Raw genomic sequence first — 25,297 nt, 5'->3', positions numbered from 1 at the left:
TGCACTGGATGCGTAAACAAAGCCCAAAAACCGGCCAAGATTCGTATTCATCTTTGTCAATAGGATTTTCTAGCGCGGCCCGCTGTTCCGATCCGCTGGGAAACGAAAGCATGGCAAAGGGACACATTTTATTATGTTTGATGGAGTCCCCGATGTGGGACAGGCATTTTTCATTCGTTGTTTCGTGGCAGACGGATCGCAACCGATGGGCGGACTGCTATCGTGGTCTATTAAAATTGAAAATCAAATAATAACGATTATCTTGCGCCCAACGACCTGGTGGAGTTTGTTTTTCTCAGCCTCAGCCTGCGAGGCCCAGTTCGGCGGGGGAGTAGAACAATCTACGCTGGCGCAGTAGTAGCACACCGTGTGTCGTTTGCTGGCACGTTCACTTGGTGCAATATACATATCCAAGGGTATTAAGTGGGAGGCCCACATAAAGCACCACAAAATATGATCGTACTCCATCACCAAGTTCAGAACGAAAGGGAACCGAACGAAGTTTTGACTGAAGTTCGTACAGTTCTGTATGACTAATCCAACATCAAACCGAGTTTAGGCCGAACGAACCGAACGGCCATATTGGCGGGTATTAATGTCGCGCTAGATTTAAAGTGGTTTATGGCAGAAAAAATTGTAACCACCTTAAGCGGCTATGTACAAATAGTGCATATAAAAATTTTCTTGTTGGAAATTCGAACAACTTACTAGTGCTTCGTTCGAACTCCTTGGAACTTCTGAAAAACCCCTCGAACTGAGAGCAGTTCGTTTCCTAGCGCAGTTTATTAGGCGGAAACGAACCGGCTCTGATCGCCATTTTATGGCACCGTTCACTTTGTATCATCTTTGACGACAGCTATAAAATTAATCCTTCGCACGAGGTGAAAATTATGCACTCTCGTTAAGCAGAACCAGTCCTCTTTTTAAAGGCCCCTTTTTCGATCATATGAACTGGTCGTGAACGAAAGCGTGAAGTTAATATTGATCATCACTGACGAAATTAGATATAAAACTGAGTAGCAATGGGGAAATAGACGTATTTGATGATCAAGAAGGATGTTACTTATCATATACAACGCAATACTACTGATATCAGGAAAGGCTTCTTTCTAAGAGCTTTTTTTAAAAAAAAATTTAACTTCTAAATCACCCAAGTTCCACGAAACCAACCCCAACAATTAACACCGTGAATAAAACCTGAACACATACGCACGAAACATGCATCCCTCTAACCGGGTATGTGAATGAACCTAATCCACTTTGCCGTTGGTTGCATTGTCGGTGCACAAAAACATTTGCAAAAGCCGTGCGCACGTAGAACGGCACCGAGAACAAAACCCATTTCGAGCGTACGGGTCGCTTCCATTCCGTGGAGGCGGTCATTCCGGTGAAGAACGTGCACAACCACGCACCAGCAGTTGGACCACATTGCATGTCGCACGGTAATATTTAACAATAATTCCTAAATTAATCCGATCCATTAGTCACTGCACGGTTTCGTAAGGTGAATGAAATGGGAACACATTAGAAGAATAACAGCGTAAAAAAAAACATCCCTCTGGTACTAGTCCTCGGTAAAAACGCCCATACGTTAGCGGTAACATTCTAAACTGTGGCAGAAGACCTATCGTCACTTCGGTCCAGGGTCGCAGTCGGTCGGCCTGTCAAGTTGAAAGGTGCAAGGAGTGAGCCCAGCGTGACTTATGCGCGTATAATTTCTCTTTCATTGCCTATTAGTACGACCCCCAAACGAAGGTGCCTGCAGAGTGGGCAAAGAGACAAAATGACTATTAAACATAAAACCGGTACACTGAGGGGTTTTTCACTTTTACTACCACTGGCCAACGTGCTGGACTGGTACTCTGTAGCTGGAACAGCTTGCAATCCTAATGAATCAACATGGTAGTATGGGTGTTTGATTACTTATTTCGAAGGATGTATTTCTCCCCCAAATTTCGTGCCGCGAAGTGTTCCGATCGCTAATGAAACGATGACCTGTAAATTGAGCGCGAAGAGGGTTCTTTACTTTGTAGTGAAGGTTTAATATCGGCAGACGGGCAACAAGGGATCGGTACCGATTGCGTATCATGCCGCATATATCAGACCTCAATCGTTCGGTGATGACGGTACGCAACATCTGGTGTCTCGCCGTTGAGTGAGGTAAATCAGTTTAATGTCAAAAAATTGTACAACTTTAACCTACTTAAAGATGTTTTCGCACAACCACCCAATGATCTCGCGGTGTGAAAGTATGCTCCCAACTGTTTCGATATCTGCAGATTCGAATTTGCTGACAGGGGATCCAGCGCGCGTGCGTCGTCAACCGTCGCTAGGAGTGTGCGATCCTGCAAAAAAAAAAAAACACTTCTACCCGGGTCGCGTCACGGGTGGGCTCAGATCCATCACATTTCATTAGGTTATGCGTAGAGCCCCCGGGCCTCAAACCCAACCACGGGCGGCTTCCCGAGTAGAATTCCCTTTCACCGCACCGCACAACAACCTCCGAACCTGGCTGTTCGGTAAAGAATGTAAATTGATTATTGACAATCGAGTTGCACAAACAGTGTCGCTTGTGTTTTACGCGTCACTGTGCAACGTGCCGTTCGTGCGTTTCCTTTTCGGTCCGGGCATGCAATTGGGATGTTGTCTTTTTTATCCTCCGATAGTTTTTGAGCTGCCCGAAAAAGTTTTATTTACACACGTGACCTTGTTTGACACGCTGCCAATAGCTCACGTCGGATGTCGTGCGCGCGGTAGGTTTCAATCCTTCAGCGAGGAGCCGAGCTGGCGGTGGTCTCCCGCCATTGTTTTCCTATCGCTGCGAGAAGACGAGAAATACGAGCCCCACCGGGGATGATACAGCGCTGGCCAAACAGGCTCGCACAACGAAAGTGGGACTCATTTTTATTAATCAATTTACACACGTTCATCAAATTTCTCACGGCCGCCGGCAAAGGTGTTGTATTTTTTTGGTTTTGTTTGTTGTGTTGTGTTTTTTTAAGGTGATGGAAGGCAGATCATAGTTTCTCGCGATCATCACTCACGATAATATGAGACGATGGGATCGAATGTAATGCCTGACGAAGGCGATGCTTCAGGGTACGTTTGGTGTTTTGAAAGGATAATGCCATGCCGAAAATTTAGGCAATTATTAAATGATTTTTATTAGTCTCATTATGAAAGATTTTATAATTCTTCAATTTATGTCAAAGTTGTGCATTAAATTATTATTTAAACATATCTCTAAAATGATAAGACCACTACGATGTTTCTAGTTGAGTTTAACCGTTAACAGTTGAGGTTAACAACATAAATATGATACAAAAAAATAGCAGCTTTCCTTCCAATAAAGAAGACAGATCTAGCGCAAAAAAAAGAAAGACTTCAACGCCATAAAGTACACTGTTTGGCACGCGTCACTGTTTAACATTCATTTAACATCTGACATCCGTCCAAACGAAGGGAAAAGAACGCATCTGACCGGCTCGACTGAGAAGCCACCCAGACAGGAAGTGTACAAAAACCCATAACCATAGAATGTGGCAGAAAGCCTTTCCTTTTCACTTCCCGTTCGTCAACCGCGTTCGCCGATGAGTCCCCGTGGGGGACTTTAAACGGTACGGAATATGAGGTGCGAGCTTGAACAAACAGCTGTACCGGGCAATGGTGACCGAACTGGGCGAAACGCGAGAACCGTGGTACGGAAAGTATAAAAAAATAATAACGCGCAAAGAAACAACACCGCAACAAAACCCGAACCGCCAAAGGCTAAATGATAGATTAACACCGAATGACTTGTGCTTAATGCATTCGTAATGGACGTACGCCACGAGCCACATAAAAAAAACACACACACCGGAGGATCTAACCACTATTCGTCATATTTCAAGGAAGATTCCCACCTACCGATGTGTCGAGCGGGTATCTTTTTTTTCCATGTTGCATTCTCCCATTGGCCACCCTCGCAAGGGCCCTTAGAGCAATTTAGACTAGGGTTTATTTTACGCTCCCCCTGCGCTAGATCCTTCAACAGCGTGGTGCGCCCAGTACCTCGCACCGTTGGTTTGGCTTTACATGTTTTCCATGTCACTGTTTCATGATTTTATTAACAAGGCAACCGTGCGCTACACGCGTGAGGTACGTCTGTCAATTACAATGTAGCGTGAAATTGTTTCACCTTTACGGCCACGGCCGTGAGCAGGCTGAGCGAGTATCGAAAGCCTATTGCCGTTCAAGGTATTGATCGGGCGGTGTGAGAAAAGCTATGAAGAATGTCTTGTGGATACTTGCTTCAAGCGTATTACTGCACTTCTAGTATAAATTCTAAATCGTGTCTGTACAAATAGAAATATTTTTTGGTGCACGTTTATTTGAGAAATGTTACTAGTACTTGCTTAGCAATTGAACTACCAGGATTTCAGGAAATTATTTCGAAAATTTTTATTTTATTTTCAACTTTTTGGAACTTGAAAAGATATGCTAAAACTATGCATTAATTACGGTATAACTGTTGAATACCAGCAATCAAAATGAACTAAAGGACCATATCTCCATATGCCTAGCCCAGTTCCAGCAGTTCTAGTGCTTTTAGAAAATATCTCCGAAAAGCCGATTATGTCACTTTAAAATCTACTAAAAATAAATGGCAGCCATTAGTCATCTTCTAATATCTCTTTCGCAGGAAATAAATTTGCTCAAAACATAGCCCCAGATTACTATCTCACACCCTCTGAAAGTCTACTTCTGCACAACGTCTTCGCGCGAAAGAAGGAAACAGTGCGCCGCAGCTATTTATGAACAGCTCACAATATATGACTCATCACCTTTCAGGAGCAGCAGAGCTAAAAACCAAAAGGTCCACCCAAAACTCGAATGTGAACGTGATTTGCCTGCCAGCAGTAAATGTGGCACATAAATATCAAACACCACGGAATAATTTACTGCGAACTCTAGTTAAACGATAATAAATCTGTCCAATGCGAATCTTAATTACCGCTGAGTTCAATCCTTCGGGTCCCCAAGGTTCCCCTGGTCCACCCCAAAACAGAAATGGAACTGCATTGAAATGGAAAATCGCCGCGGTGGGAAATTTATTTTTCGGTATGAATTTCTCAACCACCCGCGAAATGGAATGGTTGACGTTACCGATGCTTGGAATCTGCTGGCGATCGGTTGCCTCCCAAACCCAACCGATGGGTATCGGTTGGTGGCAGTTTGCAGATTTGAGCCGAGATTAATTCCAGTACTTTGGGCCGGTTAGATTAGATGCAATCGCTACCGTCGCTACCATGGGTCCAACAGTTTCGCGGTGGTCTCTCACCCGGGGTGGCAAAAAGGGCTCACCAGCGCGCAGGAACCTGCTGGACATCTATGCCAACGGATCACTCGCTTCTCCCGGGCGCTTCGCGGTGACTTTCGGAACGGGTCTGGTTTGGGCCGAGCCGAGTCGCGAAAACTGATTCGCCAAACCGGTTCAATATTTGTTGACTTAGAGTTCCGATGGGCGGTGCGAGGGACTGGCGTAGAGGACGCTCGTTGGTAAAACTTTATTAAAATTTTAATTAAATTATATCACACCGTGTGTTTAACTGGCTCGGCGTTTCGATGGTGGCCTCTAGGTTGGCGGCCCGTTCCGTATGGAACCGTTAATCACCTGGCCTGTTTGAGCCAAGCCTCGAAACCGATCGCGGTCTCGGTCGCGGATGTATCGGATGCTGGCAGGATCACCGTTCAGCGCGCAGCGATTTATGAATTGCCCTCGATTGCGCACCGCCATCGATGCGGGTCCGCGGCACGGTGAACCCACACCGATCCACACGCGTGCGCGATCCGTGCCACATTGTAGCGGGCCTAGCGCTACGGCAGGAGACACAACGGAGTATCATTGTTGCAGCACCAGAAATCTTCATTGAAATTGCGTGTAATTAAGTTCGCCCGTGTGGCGGTCGGCAACAGGAAGGGCCACAGCGCTGCATTAGCATATATCCATTGACCATGGAATTAATGCGCGTGTACGAAGGACTACGAAGTGACGCCGTACGGCACCTCGGGAAGTTATTCGATGCTTCCCACTGGTGTCGCTACAGGGTAACAAACCTCGTATGAAATATCTATGCATGAGTAGGAGGTTGCTTCCGAATGTGACACGAATTTTGACTCGTCGATGCCTCCGATCGGTAGGTTCCGGTAGAGGTCAAACCACGTAACCGAAGTGGATGCTAAGTACCAAAAACCCTTGCGTTTTAGACGCGTTTGACGATGGGAGCCCAACAAAGTCGCAATAGACATTAAGTGACAGTTGGCTTTATTAATTGACACCGATCGTAACAACCAAGCGTATGATGCCTCTCCTCCGCAGTGGGATCATTAGCCCTTCGCTCGGCAACAGATGTGAGTGAGTGTGTCATCTCCGGATGCAAATGTAACAAGCCACACGCCTGGTGCGCCAAGCGTAGACGACCGCACATTCAGACAAGGGGAAAAATTATAAATTCAAATCTGCACATTTGAGCAACTTCCAGACATCGTACATCGTAGACAGCGCTTCGATGCCAACGGGCGCATGATTCATAATCGACGACGCATCCTTCGATCATGTCTGTCATCAGTGGTGAAAACAATGTTGCCAACCGACAAGAAACGGATATCACTCGCATCAAGTTGATGAGCGCCGGCGCGTTAATTCGCATGGCATTTAGACGACGTAAAAAAAATGCGAAACACACATTTCACACCGTAATTGCTGTACCGGTGGAACCATTTTACAAATTGCTCCCACGCATTGCACATCATAACATGGGTACATTTATGTGCTTTTAATCGAACCGTTTGCATCGCCAACAGTGAATAACGCTCGGCATACTGCGATGACTACGACCAATCTTCAAACCAAAGCGACAGAAACGGTGTGTGGTTGGTATGGAACCCGAACAAACAAGTCGCCTTGTCGTTGTTTCCGTCCGCTGTCTGACAGCTGAAGAAGGGGAGGGGAGGGAGCGAAACGGTTAGCGAAGAAAGGTGGCGATCCTTCACGAAACGACAAGGCAGATGCAAATTAGGCGCAGCAACAAAATTATTGTGATTATAAGCTGCCCGCTAGATGGCCGAACCGAGCCTTTATGGCCTTTTGTGCATAACTTATTCTACATGGCTTCACTTTGTTTACGAGCTTCACACCATCAGATCATCGCGTTTCTATCGCGCTTTGCTTTTCTTAAAGAGCATCTTTTCAATTGCTCGTCTTCGATCACCGCCACCCAAATGGAACTGTTTCTTTTGTGTGTGTGTGATGAAATTTTTGGCAATATAAAAAAGGGAGAAGAATCGACCGTGCGGATAGGATTGGTTTGGATGCCGAGGTGTCAAGTACACTTGGCGGCATTTACAACTCGCATTGTAAATGGAACAACGATTTTCATGTTTTTTTCGTCGATGATCTTATTTACACGGATGGACCTAAATGTTTTGACTGGTACGGTCAAATGGAGCATCGCGCGAACTTCACATTTTGCGGCACAATGAATAGAAAACAGGGAAACCTTGATGGGTTGGTTGGAGTTCTGTTAAGTGTGCGCGCTGTGATGGGCGCAAGGTCAGCTGAAAATGTCAGTATTTCGGTTGCGCCTGTCATATTACGGTACGGGATGAGAATTTGAATTTCAATGCGAATGGTGATCGCTGATGAGTGGATGTACTAATTGATGAAATTGGAGATTGGATTTCATTCATCGAGTGAATAAAAACGTGACGTTGATATTTTTGTGGATCCTTGCACACATTTTTTTTTTGTTTTGTAAATTGCTTTAATTCGAGAAAATGACTTTCTATGTCCCACAGCTAGAGATGCGCCTAATTTATATAATGTAATATTTCCCCCGGTACCCCAATATTGTACACCTTTACTGGTTGATATGAATATAAAGCATCTCATTATCACCGCTTTCAATCATCAAGATGATTTATAGATACGTAGCACGCGCGTGGATGATGTTTTCCCTCATCTCACCCTGGGGGAGGGTTAAAACACCCACCGTTGGAACCGTTCGTCAGCCACCGTTTCGAACGGAAAGATGGTCCGATACAACGAAAAAAATGTACCCACCCCAACCCACCCATCCCAGCTGGCCGATGGGGTGATAAAAAGGTAGACCGAATGACGACGGGCACAAGATATGTAGGTGACCATAAAAGCTAAAACAACAGCAAAAAGAGAACAAAGATCCTATCACACTAGCCGCGGGCGCCCCCTACATTGTCCGGGACGCCGTCGGGACGAAGGGTCGAATTCATTAATTAATGGATGGCAACACGGCACGGTTTGTGCAGGCGTTGGAGAACGCTGGGGAGGAACGGTGATCCCTGGCCAGAGTGTGACAAAGCTTTTGGCCTTTAGGCGACCGGCGGCTTACCGGGTGAAGGCGAAAGTGAAATTGTTTCCCTCTATCAATACGGCACAATCGACCGACCGGCCTAGGAGGCAATTCAATTCGTCGGTTGATTTTTATGTTATTCGATTTCGATCACAAACACGAAAGCCAGAAGTGCGACCGCCCATCTGTGGGACGGTAGAAATCGAATGAACTGGGTTACGTGTAACGAGCAGATAGCTTCCTCCCTCGATCACGTGCTAGCAAAATTTGAAAATTAAATTCGAAGTGCGGAAAACTCGTGAAATAGTGGAGGGAAATGGTGACTCAATGGCGAGTTTTATTTCTTTGTGAGCATTTGTAGCTAAAAAAGAAGCACGTTTATATGCCGAATGCCAAATGTCAGCTACCGATGACTAAATGTGCCTTAAATGTGAGCACGGTTTATGGAAACCCTAGCCACGGCTTGACCTTTACGTGACTCCTGCGCTATGATCTTAAACGCTGCTGACAACTAGGTCCGTTTCGATTGACATAGATCAGCAAAACAAACACTGAAGAAAAAAAATGCTTCCTTGCCTTGCTGCTGGCTGACCGAATTTAATTTGATGAGCGAACGAACTGTGTGCGAACTGCACGATCGATCATATGTGCCAAAAGGTGCTACTTATGTTGCGGCCCGATTCGTACGAAACCCAAATCCCGTTCTATTCCACGTGGAATTGGACGGATCCCTTGATGTGCACATTCAGTTCCTGACAATGTGCAATGCAACCAACAATTTCGAGAGCAACCGTACGCGTGCGAATCACCTCCGAATCGTCATGGACCGCAAAGGGCCGCTCGTTTCTATGGTTCTCGTTTCTAAGCTGCTGCCGGCACTCAGCGCGTATGCGGCCGAGAATCGGGGCCCCTTCTTTTAAACATAGCGCAAACAGGGGGGTTTAATTATTACTCACGTAGCGCGTGCACAAAACGCGTATGTGCATACGAACGAGCGACTGATCAATCGAAAACATATATGATCCCCGTTGCACACACAAGAGCAGTACGATCTGGCGCCTACAAGAAGTCGCACGGGTCAGAAGTGTGAAGGGCAGCAGCGGAGCACGGCCAGTGAACCTTGAAATATTTTCTGACTCAAAAACTGCCAAGCCACACGGGCCACGCACACACACACACACACACGGTGCACTGTTAGTCCACGTGCCTTCCCGGGAGTGGAATGGTGATCGCGATTCGTCAGCGCCGCCGGTGCGATCGGTTTGCAAAAGATCCAGATGTCATCGGTAAACGCAAAACCCCGATCGCTGTGGCAATGCGGGTACGAGCAACAACCGTGCCAGCGATCCGCTAGAAGACAGCTAAGAACCCGCAAAGACACTCGTCTAAATTGCTGCCAATTTGGCGCTATGCGGTACGCGATGCCTACCTAATCGCTATCCAACCCGCCACGATCAATCCACGTTGATCAAAGCGGAGCGGAAAACAAAAACATCTTGGACGAGGAGGGCGGGGGGTAAAGAAGGATATACGCATACACATATAAGTGCGGTGCAATGGCCAAAAACAAATCATGCGGCAAGAATGGGAACATTGTCGTGCTTTGGGCCAACATTCCGGCAAGAGCTGTGGCGCATAGGGATAGATCGCGAAAGGCAGTAAAGCCCCAATTGGGACCCTTGTTCCAATTTGCAGCTAGTTTTGTAAGTGCCAGCATAGGAATAGCGGTTGATGGCACGTGTGAAGGTGTGCTGAGTGTTGCGTTTTATTAGAATTTAGTATGTGTAGAGTGAACTAGTACCGATGGTCTCGTGCCACGGTACTCGGGCTAATACACCCGAAGGTTGTGGTTCGAAACTTATCAGACTTTGCATTTCTCCTCAATATGAGTATTATTAACAAGAGAACATTAAGCTGCTTTGTAGTGTTGTTGTTCTCCTCCAAGACTTTCTTTAGGTTAGTTTGGAAACTAATAGAACTAGAAGAATTTTCATAAGACTTATTATAAAGACATCATTACATTACATTAAAAAGAAACTCTAATGTTAAAATGAGACTTCCCGTTTAGATCAATGTAAGTTTTCATGTAATTTCCCACTTTAACTCTTTATTTTACCGTTACTGTTCTGATTTTACTAATCTAAAACCTATTTTAGTAATTTTAATGTGATTTCTTTACCTTGATACATTTTTGTACAACATTGGACAATATATATAAAAAATGGCTGTACCAGTAGTGTATCAAACCAAAATTTTCTAAAATGGCGACCATGGTACGATATTTCATAAATTCAACACAAGTCAAAGGCAAACCCTATTAGCAACCCTTTCGATCTCCCATTAAATGGCTATTAGCACAACAGGTAGACCCGCGCAGTAATTAATGGTTGATTGATGGGGCATCTTTCGCAAAATGAAGGCAATTCTTCACCCGTCCAGAACACCGGCTCACTCCACGTACACACGCCAAATCGAATCGCCCGACACGACCCTGCAAGCCTAGACAAACAATACAGAGATTAATTATCTGCTAAAGCGATGCAATTATGCTAGCGTACCGTTTCGCTATCCAATGGCGGAAAAGATAAACCCCTACTGGGCACTGGGGGTGTCTCTACCTCGTCTCCACCTGAGTGGTACGGTGGGGAGCGCGCACCGACAGCTGTCACCCATCTCGCGCACTAAATATTGTTATTACAATTATCTTGCGCCGATCGAACAAAAATAAATCAATGTAAATTGCACCGAAGCACATTCGGGTGGTAGGAAAGTGCGTACAAACCACGCGGATAAAAGAGGGCGAATCGTTTGCGAATGCGAAAGAGTGGTGAGTCAGGGGGGAAGCAGGGATAGCTAAGATCTGTCGCAGCTTATCAGCGATCAGTGCGAGAGCCTTGTGCGAACCCGATGGAGAGATAATTATGATTCATTATACGAAATTGCGGTGCGGTTGCGTGGATCCGATCGTGGCCCAGTTTGCTGAAGCTTTGCTTTTCGCGCCACGTTGCGAGTCTGGTTCTGGTGCTTATTTTGGAAGTGTTTAGCACGGTAGGAACGATTGAAGGCAGGAGTCATCGGAAAATGTCATCCAATTTCCAACCGGCACGGTAGATCGTTTGATGTTAGAAACCTTTACCCATGCAACTTCATCTATCGTTTTTTTTTTTTGTTGGGGTTTTGTTTGATCGGAGCCAATTGCACGCACACGAAATGAGTGATCTTTTTCCTCCAGTTCGTGTTTTACTGTCTGGCACTGTGCCACCGAAACGGGAACTGCTCCAGTTGCTGTCCGTTCACCGTCCGGCGGCGCTCTAGCTGTGAGGACAAATTTATCTTCTTGCTATCTGACACTTGCCACTCGCCGGACACCTTTTAAGCAAGATGGGTTACACTGCAGTCGGACGCATATACAGGGCATGGTCCCGGCGACCACCAGCACAATTCAATCCGAAACTATCGAGTACCTCCAGTGCAATTCGTCACTCGGCATAGATTATGGCGCTGCTTAACCATGTACCTTCACGCAACTCTTCTACCTCTTTTCGCCTGTCCAACAGATCAGCCTAGATATTCCTTTCGAACGGATCTGTTACCGTTCCACCACAGGATCGGGTGTATGTCGGCGACCAGTGTTTGTGATTGTTGTGATAGTTGTTGTATTTTTTTTTGTTGCTACTCCACTAGCAAGCCAACTATAAATGTCAACTATCCTTTCGCGGCCAGCATCAATCCGCACAATCGCCCGACAACATTATTATCACAGCAATCGGGCACAGGAATTATATCGTTGGCGCTTACGTGCGACTTTGTGTGTGCGAAACGGGCAAGGTGTGGTGTTGTGGTCCAGTTAGTGTCAACTATGCCGTCAAGAATTTGACAGCCATAGAGATGGATAAACAGATGACGGGATAAATTGTAACCGCAAGGATCATTGAGACGTTGTGGAACACGGATGGTGGACAAGCTTTTTTTTAACGAATTTGAAGGTGTTAAAAGCATGAGTTATTACAAAACGATCTATAAATAAAATGGAACGAAATTGGTTTCGCATATCAGATTAGTCAATGTCGTTGAGACATTAATTCCAATTGTAAAAACTGGAGGATGTTGAAAAATCGAATAAAGTTACACTAAATTTTCCATGAATTCTGTTGAGAATTTGCTGACCCTAATCCAAAGGACTATAAGACCGTAAAGTGATCGCCAAGGATCCTTCCTTCTTTTTCTTAGTGGGGGACGTAAACTACACGTCCCGTCTTTGCCATCCTGTATCTCTTGGGTCTCAGTCGTTTCTTTTTGTGGTGATTATCTGGTTTGTGGTGCGGCGAACCTCTATTTGGCACTTTTGTACAGAAATGTCCTGGTTCTTTTCCGCTGTATAACCAGTCGCTCTGTTCTTCTGATAGAACGATGAACGCTCCAAATCTCCATCTTCATCCATAAGTTCTGCTACAGTTTCAGATCATGTCTGGTGTCGGAAAGTGGAATTTAGGCTTCTTTTAGACGCTCCTACATTCTTCCCGACGAGAGAAAATATTTCATAATATCATATCGTTTATATCGGATGTACGCCAAGCACTTTTAATTGTCAGATTTCTACGCTCCTATTGCATCATTGCTTTATAATACCAAATTTTAATGAATCAACTCTAGTTTTCAGGAAAATTATAGCTATTTTTTTTTTCAATGTTCTACGTTGCACCATTATTCAGAACCGTTCATCCCCTAAAGCATGATTCAACAGAACGTGCAGTAAATCAATAACCCACCGGAAGCATATTTCTTCTCCAATGTTCGCATTATAATGGAAAGCTGTTTTCCGAAAGCCCTCTCTCTCTCTCTCTTTCTTTCTTTCTCCCACCCTAGTAGCCATTTTGTCGTAACCCGTAACCGATTTTTCCGCTTCACTCGAAACCAATAACCGCAGCTCCCGGCCACAACAGCCGATGGATGAAAATGCCTGAAAATCACTGCTTTTCCTATTGGCTGAGCGCGAAAGAAAGCGCCCGACACGCTACGCTGAATCTATGACGTGCCGAGTTCGTCTGCGCGTGTGTGCCCCTGGGTCGGTGGAAAAATTGTGGAAAAACCGAACCAATGTACAAAATGGCTACGGCATGGATGGTGGTGGTGGGGGGTTTTTTTTCGTGTTGAATGATTCAGTTCGGCAGAGCTGTGGATGGAAAATGGTGTAGAGAACGGTTCGTCACGTTAGACCGCACCGGTAGTGGACGGGGCATTTTTGCGGTCGCAAGCGGCTCACCGCCACTAAGCAAATCTGATCTAGTTGTGAGGTGCATCGGGTAGCCAAGCAAACCCACTGCCGGGTTTCAACTCGCAGTCAACCGTGGAAAGCCTGGAGGGGGGCAAGGTACGACGGGAGACCAACCAACCTCCCCCGGAGGGATCATGAGCGCGCTCATTTGCGCATGAGTGAGATTAATGATGATGGGGCATCCCTTGCGAGACATTGTTCGACGGTGGTATTGGATGATGACATAAAAAAAACACAACTCAACCCCGAACCGACATCGAAAAAACGTTGCTACCGGTGTACAAAATGTCGGCCGTTTCACTACCCGTCGGTGTATGTGTGTGGGATGGGGTTTACTTTTTTGCGCAGCCATGCGATACTTACATGCCGTGCTTTGTTCCTGACGACAAGTACGTCAGCGTACGGTTACAGTTGCACGGTCGAAATTCCATCTTTTCTGTTTGGTGATGGGCCGCCCATGGGCCCATCGGGCGGTATGGTTTCGGACCCGCTCCAACCATTTCCGGTCTAATCGTAACCCCGTTCCGAACGTTTGGGCAAAAATGTCATAAACATTCCAGTGCACTGGGCTGGTTGTGCTTGTATTTTGCTCTCTTTCCTCTTGCTGGCGACAAGCACCGAAAACCCACCCCAACTAATCACACAAATATCGGCAAGTAGACAACGACAAACACACAGACACACACTCAGCCAATCGTTACGGAACATGGCGATGCCACGCAACTTGATCATATGTCACCGGTGCGTACGATTTTTTGACTGTTCCGTGGCCGTCTGTGTCGTTTTTCCGCCCGTTCTCTTCCGAAGCGGGAAGAGTTTTATTTGTTTGACCAGTCGAGCGCATAATAACACTTTACCGGTTCGGTTTATGCTTTTGTGTGCCGAGTATCGACCGAACAGCTCGTATAGGTTAGGTGAGCAGGATAGCAGACCGCTTTGCGAGTAGTTACCCATTCATCCATAGCTGGGTCGAGTGGAGGAAAGAAAAGAGCACAACAAAAAAGTGCTGAGAGGGTGGCCAAAATTCCGGCGTATCTACAAAGTAATGGCCTGCCCGTTCCTTTGCGGAGGAAGTTGCCGAACAGACAGGCGCACACAAAACTGCTTGTTTGTTTCACCATTTCCTGCAACATAAATATCATCTTCCTCCGTGCATGAAGCCTTGGTTTCTGGTAGTTGATGGTCGTACTTGTACTAGGGCTGCCTTAAGACACTCGCTACTATCCTTCATTTTCTGAACGATTTCGGTTATGCGACTCGTCAATAAAATAAGAGTTATAAAGAAATAAAGCTATGAGCTGGTTTTTTTTGCTTCTTTGCTCAATTTCGTGTTCGTGACACATGAAACACCGTCAATGGAACCGTGTCATCGATCCGATGTCGGCCATTTGCATTCCTCGGCATGCGCATTCCGTGTGCGGCGTACGCTTTTGCGAACAAATTGACTGTTACTCCCTGGTTCTAGCGTCATAGACTCGCTGCAAGTCTGCGCGATATTTACCCATTCGCGAACGTAACGCAAACATCCGATCCCGGTGGATGGTTTGGGATGCTTCACACGAATACTCTTGCGCTAAAACTCGGGCCCATTCTATTTGCCCCCAAAACGTTATCCCCACGTGCTCGCGTCACAAGCTGGCACATGAAGAAATGGTCCGCAATGGTTAGATACTTCCCGTTGCGGATGTTTTTTTAAGTGAAGTCGACGTTTTTCGACTTTTTGACGCGTACGGGAAGTACCGTGTGGCTGGCGCTATTTAGACGCTCAACTTCCGTTACTGGGTGCCTTCGATATCACCCATGTGTACGGTGGATGAGCATTATAGATTTTTTCGGAACATAATCGATTTCGAGTTCGCTCTCCCCCATCGGCAAGCTTTCCACGTCAGATCATAAGTGCAATGATACGCTACATGACCTCACCGTGTGTGTGACATGTGATCCGCGCCGCTACATTGTCGCACCGGAGAGGCTTTTTTGAATATTAAAACTAATTTATTCCTTTCGCTGCCGAAGCATGAATATTTTTCGCTTCACTGGCTACTCCGGTCATGCGTTCGCTTTGGTTCGGGAGCTTCCGCAGGGGATTCAAACGCATTTCGTTAAGGATGGATGCACTCGATGGAAAGCGTTTTTTTTTTGTTTTTTTTTTAATTTCTTGTGCGGGGTCGATGGGAAAATACATTAATGAACGGACGGAAATCAAGAATGGCAACACAAAGGCTATATATTGCACCAATCAATGGACTACCAACTTCCCGTGAAGGAGATCCGGTTTTATCAACGAGCAATTAAACGGTTAAGCAGAGTCAACAGTTGACTTTTTTGTGTAAGCTACATTCAGCTAAATTGTGTAATGCATGTAATATAGTGAAATATTCTATAAAAGGCATATTATACGCTAATTGCAAAAAACAGTTATACGCCGTTTGTCCGTGCTTGTTGAGAAGTATCGTATGTGATGGTTGATAACTCTTTTGAGAAGAATCGTTCACATGACTGTTAATTAAAGCGTCATTCGAATCATGAGCCCACTGTCGAAAATTTCATGAATGTCCTAAAAAGTTATAAATCTCCATAAGCGAAGGACTGTACGCATTGTAATTGAATGTTCATGCTTCGATTGCACAGACCGATTGAGATGAATCTCCGTGATTCATTTGATAAATATTCCGCATTTTTTATTATAATGTTATTAGAAATGGAAGACAATTTTATATAAACATTTGCAATCCAAGGCGTGGATCTTCTTCGAAACATCTTCAATCTTTAAAGCTCCATGGATCTTCACAACAGATATTTAGAGTCAATAGGTCAGCCTATAGGTACATTAATATTCATGAATCTGAATCCCATACACTCAACAGTAGAATTATCTCTTGCCGGCTAAGTAGACAACATGGATAGTAAGTGTATCATAAGTGTTTTTGTCATACAAGAAGAATATGATGTGAGGTTTACTTGGACCAGAATCGAGGCTCTGATTCATTTGTTTACGTCGAATCACTCCATGCGCATTCCACTATAATACAATGAAAATCACGACTAAGTAGGCATGATTAGTACATTAATATTCTTAACAACTCTAAAATGATCTCCAGAACATTGATGGTTTTTTTTTAATTTTAGCCTCTCCAAATAAATAATCGATACAAAAAAAACAATTAAGTAATGAATCAACTACTAGCAACACTTAGATTTTTTTCCTGAATTAATAACATGCACCAAATCCAATCAACTGTGACACCCAGCAGAAAGTTAAAGGCATTTAAAGTCGTACTGTTTACGGTTTGATTCGTTCTGCCGGATAAATGACAAAAGCGCACCGTGAGCGAAACAAGCGCATCTCGTTTCGTTCTACCGTTTCATGCAGTTTATCACTTTCCACCTGAAGCCTCGCCCTGAACCCTAAATCACCGCCACAGCCTGTTGCAAAAGCTCACGCGGGCTCGGTGAGCATATCCGCTCACTGCCTACCGACATCCTCATCATCATAAGTCGGTTATTGGTTTGCACAATTATACACAGCGACGGCTTAGCTGGTGCTGGTGATCCGTCCCGCAACCAAAAAGGTGCCGCATGCGCCGCCGGGCGAACGTATGGATGAATCATCAAGCGTGTGGTTTTGTTCGGGCCACTCGCGGACTGGGGAGACTGTGAGCGAGCGAAACCAGCGCTGCGCCCGATGTGGCAGAGGAATTAGCGAATTTTAATTGCGAGATGTCTCCGTGCGCTCCGTACGCTTGCCGCGACGGACGGCGGATTTCCTGCCAATCAGCAAATGCCTCCATCGGGTTCCATTTTTCTTTCCAGCGGCCCACAGGACCCCTTGGGGTGCCCATTATGGCCACGAACCGTTTGAGGACCCGGTTTCGGGGTGCCCACGTACTGCGCTTTTCACGCTTCTCGCGCGCATTCGCACGAACGAAAACGATGACATGATGATGGCCTGCTAGGCGTCGAATTTTCGTACCGTGGTGCATTCCGTGCGGAGCGACGAAGGTAGCAATAGATGTTTATGATGATCGTACCGTATCGGTTTTGTCTGGCCGCGGTACTCCGAACTATTCGCAGCCAGGCGGTTGAAACCAATCTAGCGACTATCGTCGGAATCGGGTGCTCGATGCAATGCGATTCTATTCGTTTTCGTGTACGATCAGTACGGATGGAAATGAATTAATACATTACCGTACCGTACCTGTAGGTGCTTACACTGCTGCTAGAACCGATTCCCTGGGAGCTCTCAAACACTATTGCACAATCGCATCTTAACCCACGTTGCAGGGCGAATGCATTTTTTAAAATATCTCCTAACCATTAAAGTGCACAGTTACGAGTCCCTAAAAGGTGATAAATTTGGGCGCTCGTTACACTGGGTATCGAGGGTTTATTATGCTTTTTTTTTTTGCTGACCGTAGGTTTTAACGTAAACAATCTCGTTTGGAAACTCATTCCTGGTTAGATCGAAGACATCCATTAACTTTAGCGCCCGAAAGATTGCAATTCGCCCCCGTGTGACGATGGTGGCCCACCACGCTGCACGGAATGTAGGGGAACTTCACGGTGCACACGCGGAACACTCGCACGGTAAGCAACAGCACAAATATTGGAACGCATCGAAAAAAGGGCATTTGGAAACCGTGTGCTGCCACGGTTGGACGCATCCGTTTTGCTGTTGCCATCCACCCTGGTTGCCGCATGCAACGGAAATACATATTATCCCCCCGCAACGTTTACGTACCGTTTTCATGCTCACTGAGCAGTCGTGTATTATGGATGGATAAGCAGACGGCCGGTGTCTTTGCGCAGCATAACATGAAGAGATTGGACGAAACTGCAGTCGAATGGAAATCCAACAAAATAGGTACGAAATATGTGGTATTGTTATTAATTGTTTTGTCGTTGTTTTACTGTATCTTTTTAATTCTTGAATGTTTTATTCACGGTGGCTAAATTATGCTTGTTTTGTTAAGGTTGTGGAACTTGCAAAAAAAAAAAAGTTACGTAAAGGTAAACTCTTGGAACATTGTTGAGAGTTTAAATTTGAACTGAAACCATTCGACACACAGCTACCGATTTTTAATACATCAAGTTAAGTTTAAGCCAACTTCAAGTCGACCGTGATGCATTTCAACAAATATCGTCCGAGACATGGGCGCCTTTTTGAGTGAGTTCCGAAGACTCCCGGGCGACACACTCTCAGCCAGTTTTCCGTTCGTTCGTCGTACCGGTTGCACAATAGTGCCGAGGGATTTTGTCGTTTAAACGTATGCGCAATAATTTCCCTTCTATGGTTAGACCACGACGATCGCTAGTGGATGTACCATATATCTGCGACCGAGGCGTGCGTAGGCAGCGACCCGAGAAGAAGCCTCCAACACACGTCTGCACTCGACTAGTAGTCTGCCTGGTAGTAGCCTTCCCAGTAGTGTTTGCCAAACTGAAACCGGTGCGGTTTTGCGATGCGGTTGATTAATTATGAGCACGGACATGCTACGGAACTTCCACGCGTGTCACACTGCTGCAAGCGAGGTTACTCGCGTTAACCTGATTCTTGGAGGCCAACGCCTCCAAGTGGCGATGGCATCGAGAATGGTGGCGCTTCTTCGTCCGTTTGCTCGTTCTCTCGCTGTTCCATCCAGGTTTCACCGCGGCTATGTTCCAAAGCCATTCGCAACAGTTGTCGGACACTGCAGCTATCGACGTAGTGGTAAAAGCAAATCGGGTTTTCCCATGTCGCATTCAATTAGACCCATCGGTTCCGGGGTGAATAGGGAAATCGATTTTTCACATGAATTTCACGCCCGTTGACTCACGCCGGCAGTGGCGGGGTAAGGCGCATTGTCTTTCCCGGAGGTCAAACCGTTTCGTCGCCGTCATGCAAATGCGAACGCGAGGGAGTTTGTGTGTTTTTTTTTTTATGTTGTTCAAGTTGATAGATCGATCAATTCCCAATTTGACCTGTTGGACCCTAGCGTCTCCCTCGCGTTTGCTTCGCAATATGTTCCGGTGATTGGTTAAAACAAAAAAAATAAATAAAACCCCTCCAAAACTCCACAAGTGGTTACGAGCAACAGTCAGTGGGAACCCCTTCTGGCTTTGTTCCTAAAACAGAGAGCATATTTTATTTATGTAAGTGAGAAAAACGAACCCTATCATGTGCAGTGAGGTCAATGCATTTTGCACCTGTTGAGTTATTGAATCGAAATTATGCATCAATAATAATGAAACTATGGACGTGTTTAAGGGGAGCGCTTGGAACGAATTGAATTTTGAATTATTGTTAAGTTAAGGAGCTGATCAATTCTCATTTGCGTTTGACTTTATGACAACTTCTATTGTTTGCTGTGTTGCAGACATCCCATCCTGATAATGTTTAGTAAAAGTGAACATCGAGAACAGTACAGGAAATGGTGCTATAAAATCAACACGTTTGCATCAGAGAGATACGAGGAGCTCTAAAAAAACCCCAAATCTTCTTGACCTAAAACGTAAAAAGAATCGTTGCTCAGCCTTTGTGTTCAGGAGTTCTGGAGTCTACAGGAGTTACTGCTAATAAAGCAAGATTAGACTGACCGTAAAGACTTGTATTAACATATGCAAAACTGTTATTTTGCGTCGCATGTTCAAGCCAACATTTGTTTATGTACAAAGCTTTTCAAACATCCACAAAACCTTTGCCAAATTAACGACTATTATTCACCAGTTCTGACGGATGATATTGTTCCAATGGGTAATAGAAATACATGTTTATGTCACTACCTACCCTGCAGTTGCTGCAAGCAGTCGCATATAAAAAAAAGTCCATCCCCCACAGCGATACATCATTACAAGGCGACAAATCGTTGCCTTCTGATTACTGCGTGCTGTTCTTGGCAGTAAAATAAATAAATCCCAGCCAGCAAAAGCAGAACCCCCCGGCCCCGGCCCCCCCCCCCCCCCCCCCCCCCCCTTACGAAAAACCGCACCACATCGTGGCAGAAGAAAATCGTGATTCAATTTATTAATCAGATTGTTGTTCACCGTTGCCTATTACAATACCCATGGTATACCCGCAAGGGTTCAACTGCAACACAGACAAACCATACCCCGAAGCTTCGGCTGCATCAGGCCGTCCGCGAGCTTCCAGTTGGTGGGACGCTGGGTGATCAAACGGGACACGGTAACGGGTGCAAAACAGAACAATTGACGGTAAGAATTGAATCATTTGCACAAAATTTAATGCAATTATTCATGTTTCCTTGCTGCCACTTCAATTCGTTCGTTTGCAACTCCGCAGCGCATTTGTAGCGCCGTGCCGACACGCTGCCGATCGCCAAGATGTGTTGGGTGGGTACCTTGGTGGCCGACCTGGAAGGTGGCCGGTGGCCCAAAAGGAAGAAACGACACCAGTTGACGCTATCGCACCGACATTATCTATAATTGAATTTGTTTTAATTTCCGCCCTGTTGGAGGATTTTTGCGCTCACAAAACATAGCATCGGTTTGTGGTCCTCTCTTCTTTGTGTCGATACCTACTAAGCTTTGCAAGACATTCCTAGCAACAGTTGGGGAATTAAACTCGGTTCAAGCAACGATACTGCACAACGTTTACAAAATCGAAAAAAGGGAGCATAAAACCTCGGGCTGTCCTATTTTCCAAGTGGCAAATGAACGATTTATAATGGAAGTGAGTGAATTAAATTGAAGAAAAGACACCGCCACTGGTGGAATACGCCAGAGGTCACGCGTTTCGTGCGCTTGCGCACCTAGAAGTTAGCCGTGGTGCAGGCAAACAATCGTAACCAGTAATGGAGTGATTCGCTTCCCGAGGTCACTACTTGGCTAATCGTTTAGTGGGTGGAAAACAGAAACAAAAAAAACAAACCGTAAGACATACGCTGGTAGTAAGACCCGAGGGAGAAGCTACACGGTAGGAATTGGGAAGCAGTAAGGGACACAATGGGATGTATGCTACCCGCACACACTGTGCTGTTGTTTCTCTATACGCTATTTATCAAGCAGCCAATCATGATCTTCCAGGTGATCTGCTTCTCAACTTCTCTTTAAGGGCTGATAGTTAGAAAAATAGACGAAGGAAACTGCAACAAACAAAACAAAACGGCACACAATGTCCCTGGGACTGGGAAAAAGGGGGACGGAGGGTGAGAGGATCGGTGTCGGGGTTTTATATGTAATGGAAGAACAAAACAAAAAAGAAGCATTTAAAAAAAAAGGTAATGTGTCAATGGTGTGACATTTGACTAAACATCGATGCATTGGTGCTTCCACTTCCATTTCCCCTGCGCCCCGGAGGCTTGTTGCGCGGAGGCTGGTTTTGGTGTAGCAAATTGCAACCGACATCGCCAAACGGTTGCATAATGCGCCACTGCAGCGGGAATGTGGAAAATCATGAAAAATGCAGTTGCACCTGCGCGGCACCGTGCAGCAATACGGAATCGCATCTCGCCTGCCCGGTATCGCGGCTGACATTTGGAGAGGCAAAAAGAAAAGTAGAAAAAAAAACGACACGCTACACGGAAAAAGGTATCGCAATTGCAACACCCTGGCGGCAGTAGTAGCATCAGTCCGCATCACCCGCCGTATCACGACGTTCGGTACCGAACAGGGAATCGGGGAAGGGAAAAATGTTTTTCACTAATGTCATTATGCTGCTTGCATGCGATTGCGCAAAGCGGGTTGTGTTTTTTTTTGTTTTCGGGCGGCAAACGGAGATTTGGTTGCTCGGTTTGGCTGGATTATATTCGCAGGTGAAGCTGACATTTAACCTTTTCGTGCTATTCCTTACGTGGATACGTTCCTAACTCACACGCACATGTACGCTGCTCGATGCACTAACACAGGTAATTAGTTTAGTAGCCAATGTACGTTTAAGGGTTTTGTAGGCTATCATATATTGATTTAGTACGGATATTATAGCACTGTGTAGCATGGAATTAGTGTAACTTTGTATTCTTATTGTATTGTATTTACTTTGCTTTGCATTTGTATTGTATTTGTATTGTAACTTTGTAATCACTGAACGCATCCGTTTGAGCAGTCCTTACACGTGGGCAATTGATCGCAGACTGGCTGATGTGTGTGCAGAACTGCTTTGCACAGGAACGTGTGTGTGTGTGTGTGCTGTACTACTGAATACAATCCCTTGCATTGTCTTCAGCGCAACTGCTTGCGCGGACGCCTTGCAGGATGGGGAACTGAATTCAGGGAATCGCTGCTCGGATGGCTATTGATGCGCTGGTGAATTTCCTGCGAAGACGCTGTGTTGTTGATGTTGGCTCTGATGCCGTGTATTGTAGTTGTTGTGGTAGTGTTTGTGGTCGGTTCGCCACAAATTTAATTATATTATTTGAACGAGGGATCCTACTGCTTGGCTAATTTAAAGCATATTTTTCAAATCTGTTAAAATTCAGCAGGTATACGACGAAAAGATCGAGGTAGCTTCAGGACGAAAAGATCGAGGTAGCTTTATGGTACTCATTCCACAATCAATCACAACATTGAGGAAGATCTTGTACTTCAGTTATTTGTTTCTGAAAGTTTAGTTGGATTCGCTGCTATTTACCTCCTGTTTTAAATAGTTAGTATTAAGTTAAGGCAATTTGTGTGCTATCATAACATTAATCTATAATTTTGTTTAACGAATAGTAGGTAAAAGTAAACAACTTATATCCGATGCATTTGTAGCTCATATTGACGCACATGCAATGCCTTACAATAGTTTTTAACAAACACTCATGTACGCACCATTCTTTAGCAATCTTTTGCATAATTTTGAAGCGACACAATAATCGTAGTTCGTTTGCGATTAGAAACAAAAGATGAATTGACTACATGCGAAGGAATGAGCCCAGGCTGATGATGTTTCACTATCCTAACCGGAATGGTGAATAGCCAGCGTTTACCGAGCATCTAACCCATTCCAACATTCCATCATCGGTCACCGATTATTTCGAGCACACCTGACCCTCGGCACGAGCAGCTGATATGGAAATGACCAACCGCTCACGGCTTGGTCGTCTGCAGGCAAACGACACAATCATCATCATCATGGTCATCGATTTATTTGATCGATCGACGCGGGGCTGTAAAATTCGCATAATTTAGCCATCGATTAAAACCACCCAAAAAAAAAACACACACACATACAGTCACACACAGACATAAAATCACCACCCATACCGATCGTATTGCATCGTCTGTTTTCTTTCACTTTTATTCGACATGACGTTCTGGTCGCTTCCTGTGCCACCTTCTTCGGGTCGAGATTGTATCCGGCTCGTTTGCCTTCGCATCGCATGCGGCCAACCTGCGGCAATCGTGCACCATTTGCCCTGGTTTTTTTTTTTTTTTTACTGTGTGGCGCTGCTGAGCGCTCCGTTCCATCCCGAGACCGAGACGATCGGTCTGGGACGGTTCGTACACATCTAGCGTGGCCGATCGTGCGCCGGCCGATGAGCAAACTAATCACCATCATCATAAGGCTTCGCCGGCGACACGGCACCACTACACGGGGCTTAATTTATTGATGATCCACCATCAACTGTCCGTTTCTCGCGCAAGAATTCGCTCCTCGGTGATGATTGGTGGCACACGCTGGTACGCACCACGGCTCCCAACCTCGCGCTATGGACCGGTGGATTATTGATAGAAATCATTGATTTTCCGAGAGCTTGCGCTGGTGGCTTTGGTGATTTTCCCGTTTTTTTTCCTTCTTCCTCTAAAGCAGAGGCAATCGATAATAAATTTATTTTACCTATCAATGTAAGGCTTTTAACGCGCGTCCAAAGCCAATAATTAAATGCACGTGGTGTACGATGCGCCAGGCGAGCGTTCGTGCAACGCAGCAAAGCCGTCGGAATTTCAAGACACGCGGCACCCGGTGGCAGTAAACGGGGCGATGTCCCGGTCGGCAGGGGCGTTCCGCTTCTGCCCAGCCCAGTGGCATCTTTCGTCAAATATTTGTGTAGAAAGTGAGCGCATCTTCAATCGGTTGGCCGGGCTAACGAGACGAAGCATTTGTTCAGGGCGTTTGAAGATTTGCAACCCCAGCTTAACGCTCAAGAGGTTGATTGTTAAGCTTCTTGGCATGTGTATCATAAAAATATATACCTGGCCAATTTATCCACTTCGGTTGATAGTGGCGTTAACGTCGTTATGCCTGTTGTTATTAGCCCTTTTATTGTGCTCTAATAAATATTTTACAATAGGCTTATTGAATCACATAGATTGAATAAATAAATTGAAAGCAGTGAGAGATGATCAAATCTTCTAGCTTAATAAAAATGCGCCAATAACGTGCATAATTGTTCACCAAGAGCTTAGGCCTCGAAGTGTCAAATAGCATGATATTGATAATGATACACTTTTGTAGCGCTTTTTTCAATACCATCCACAAGGAATAATGAACTAAACAGCAATTCATCTAACTGATTCGTTAAGAAACTTACCTGCATTACCCAAAAGCTTGTAGACGGTACTATTTGATCTCCTGCTGTATCCATAAAACGATGTCCACACCACCAATGCTCCGACCTGCGAGATCGCTTAACGATCTATGCAGGAACAGGCTTTCGTTCTATCGGAATGTTCACCTTCGAGCAAACAATTAACACACTAACCACGGCTCCAATGCAGGTAAATAGCCAAATTT

The 25,297-nt window shown here is 45.4% G+C and overlaps 1 protein-coding gene across 1 annotated transcript in view; it reads right to left on the bottom strand.

The window, feature by feature from the left end:
• LOC128713633 (dendritic arbor reduction protein 1-like) overlaps positions 1 to 25,148 on the bottom strand; it is a 100,131-nt gene extending 74,983 nt beyond the window's left edge. The window contains exon 1 of the mRNA XM_053808495.1: positions 25,095 to 25,148. Within this exon, the coding sequence (XP_053664470.1) occupies positions 25,095 to 25,148 (54 nt within the window). The remainder of the gene's footprint in view (positions 1 to 25,094) is intronic.
• Positions 25,149 to 25,297: the final 149 nt, after the last annotated feature.

Source organism: Anopheles marshallii, chromosome 3 (genome assembly GCF_943734725.1).
Source record: "Anopheles marshallii chromosome 3, idAnoMarsDA_429_01, whole genome shotgun sequence".
NCBI lineage: Eukaryota > Metazoa > Arthropoda > Insecta > Diptera > Culicidae > Anopheles > Anopheles marshallii.
This window is presented reverse-complemented; position numbering and strand designations above follow the sequence as displayed.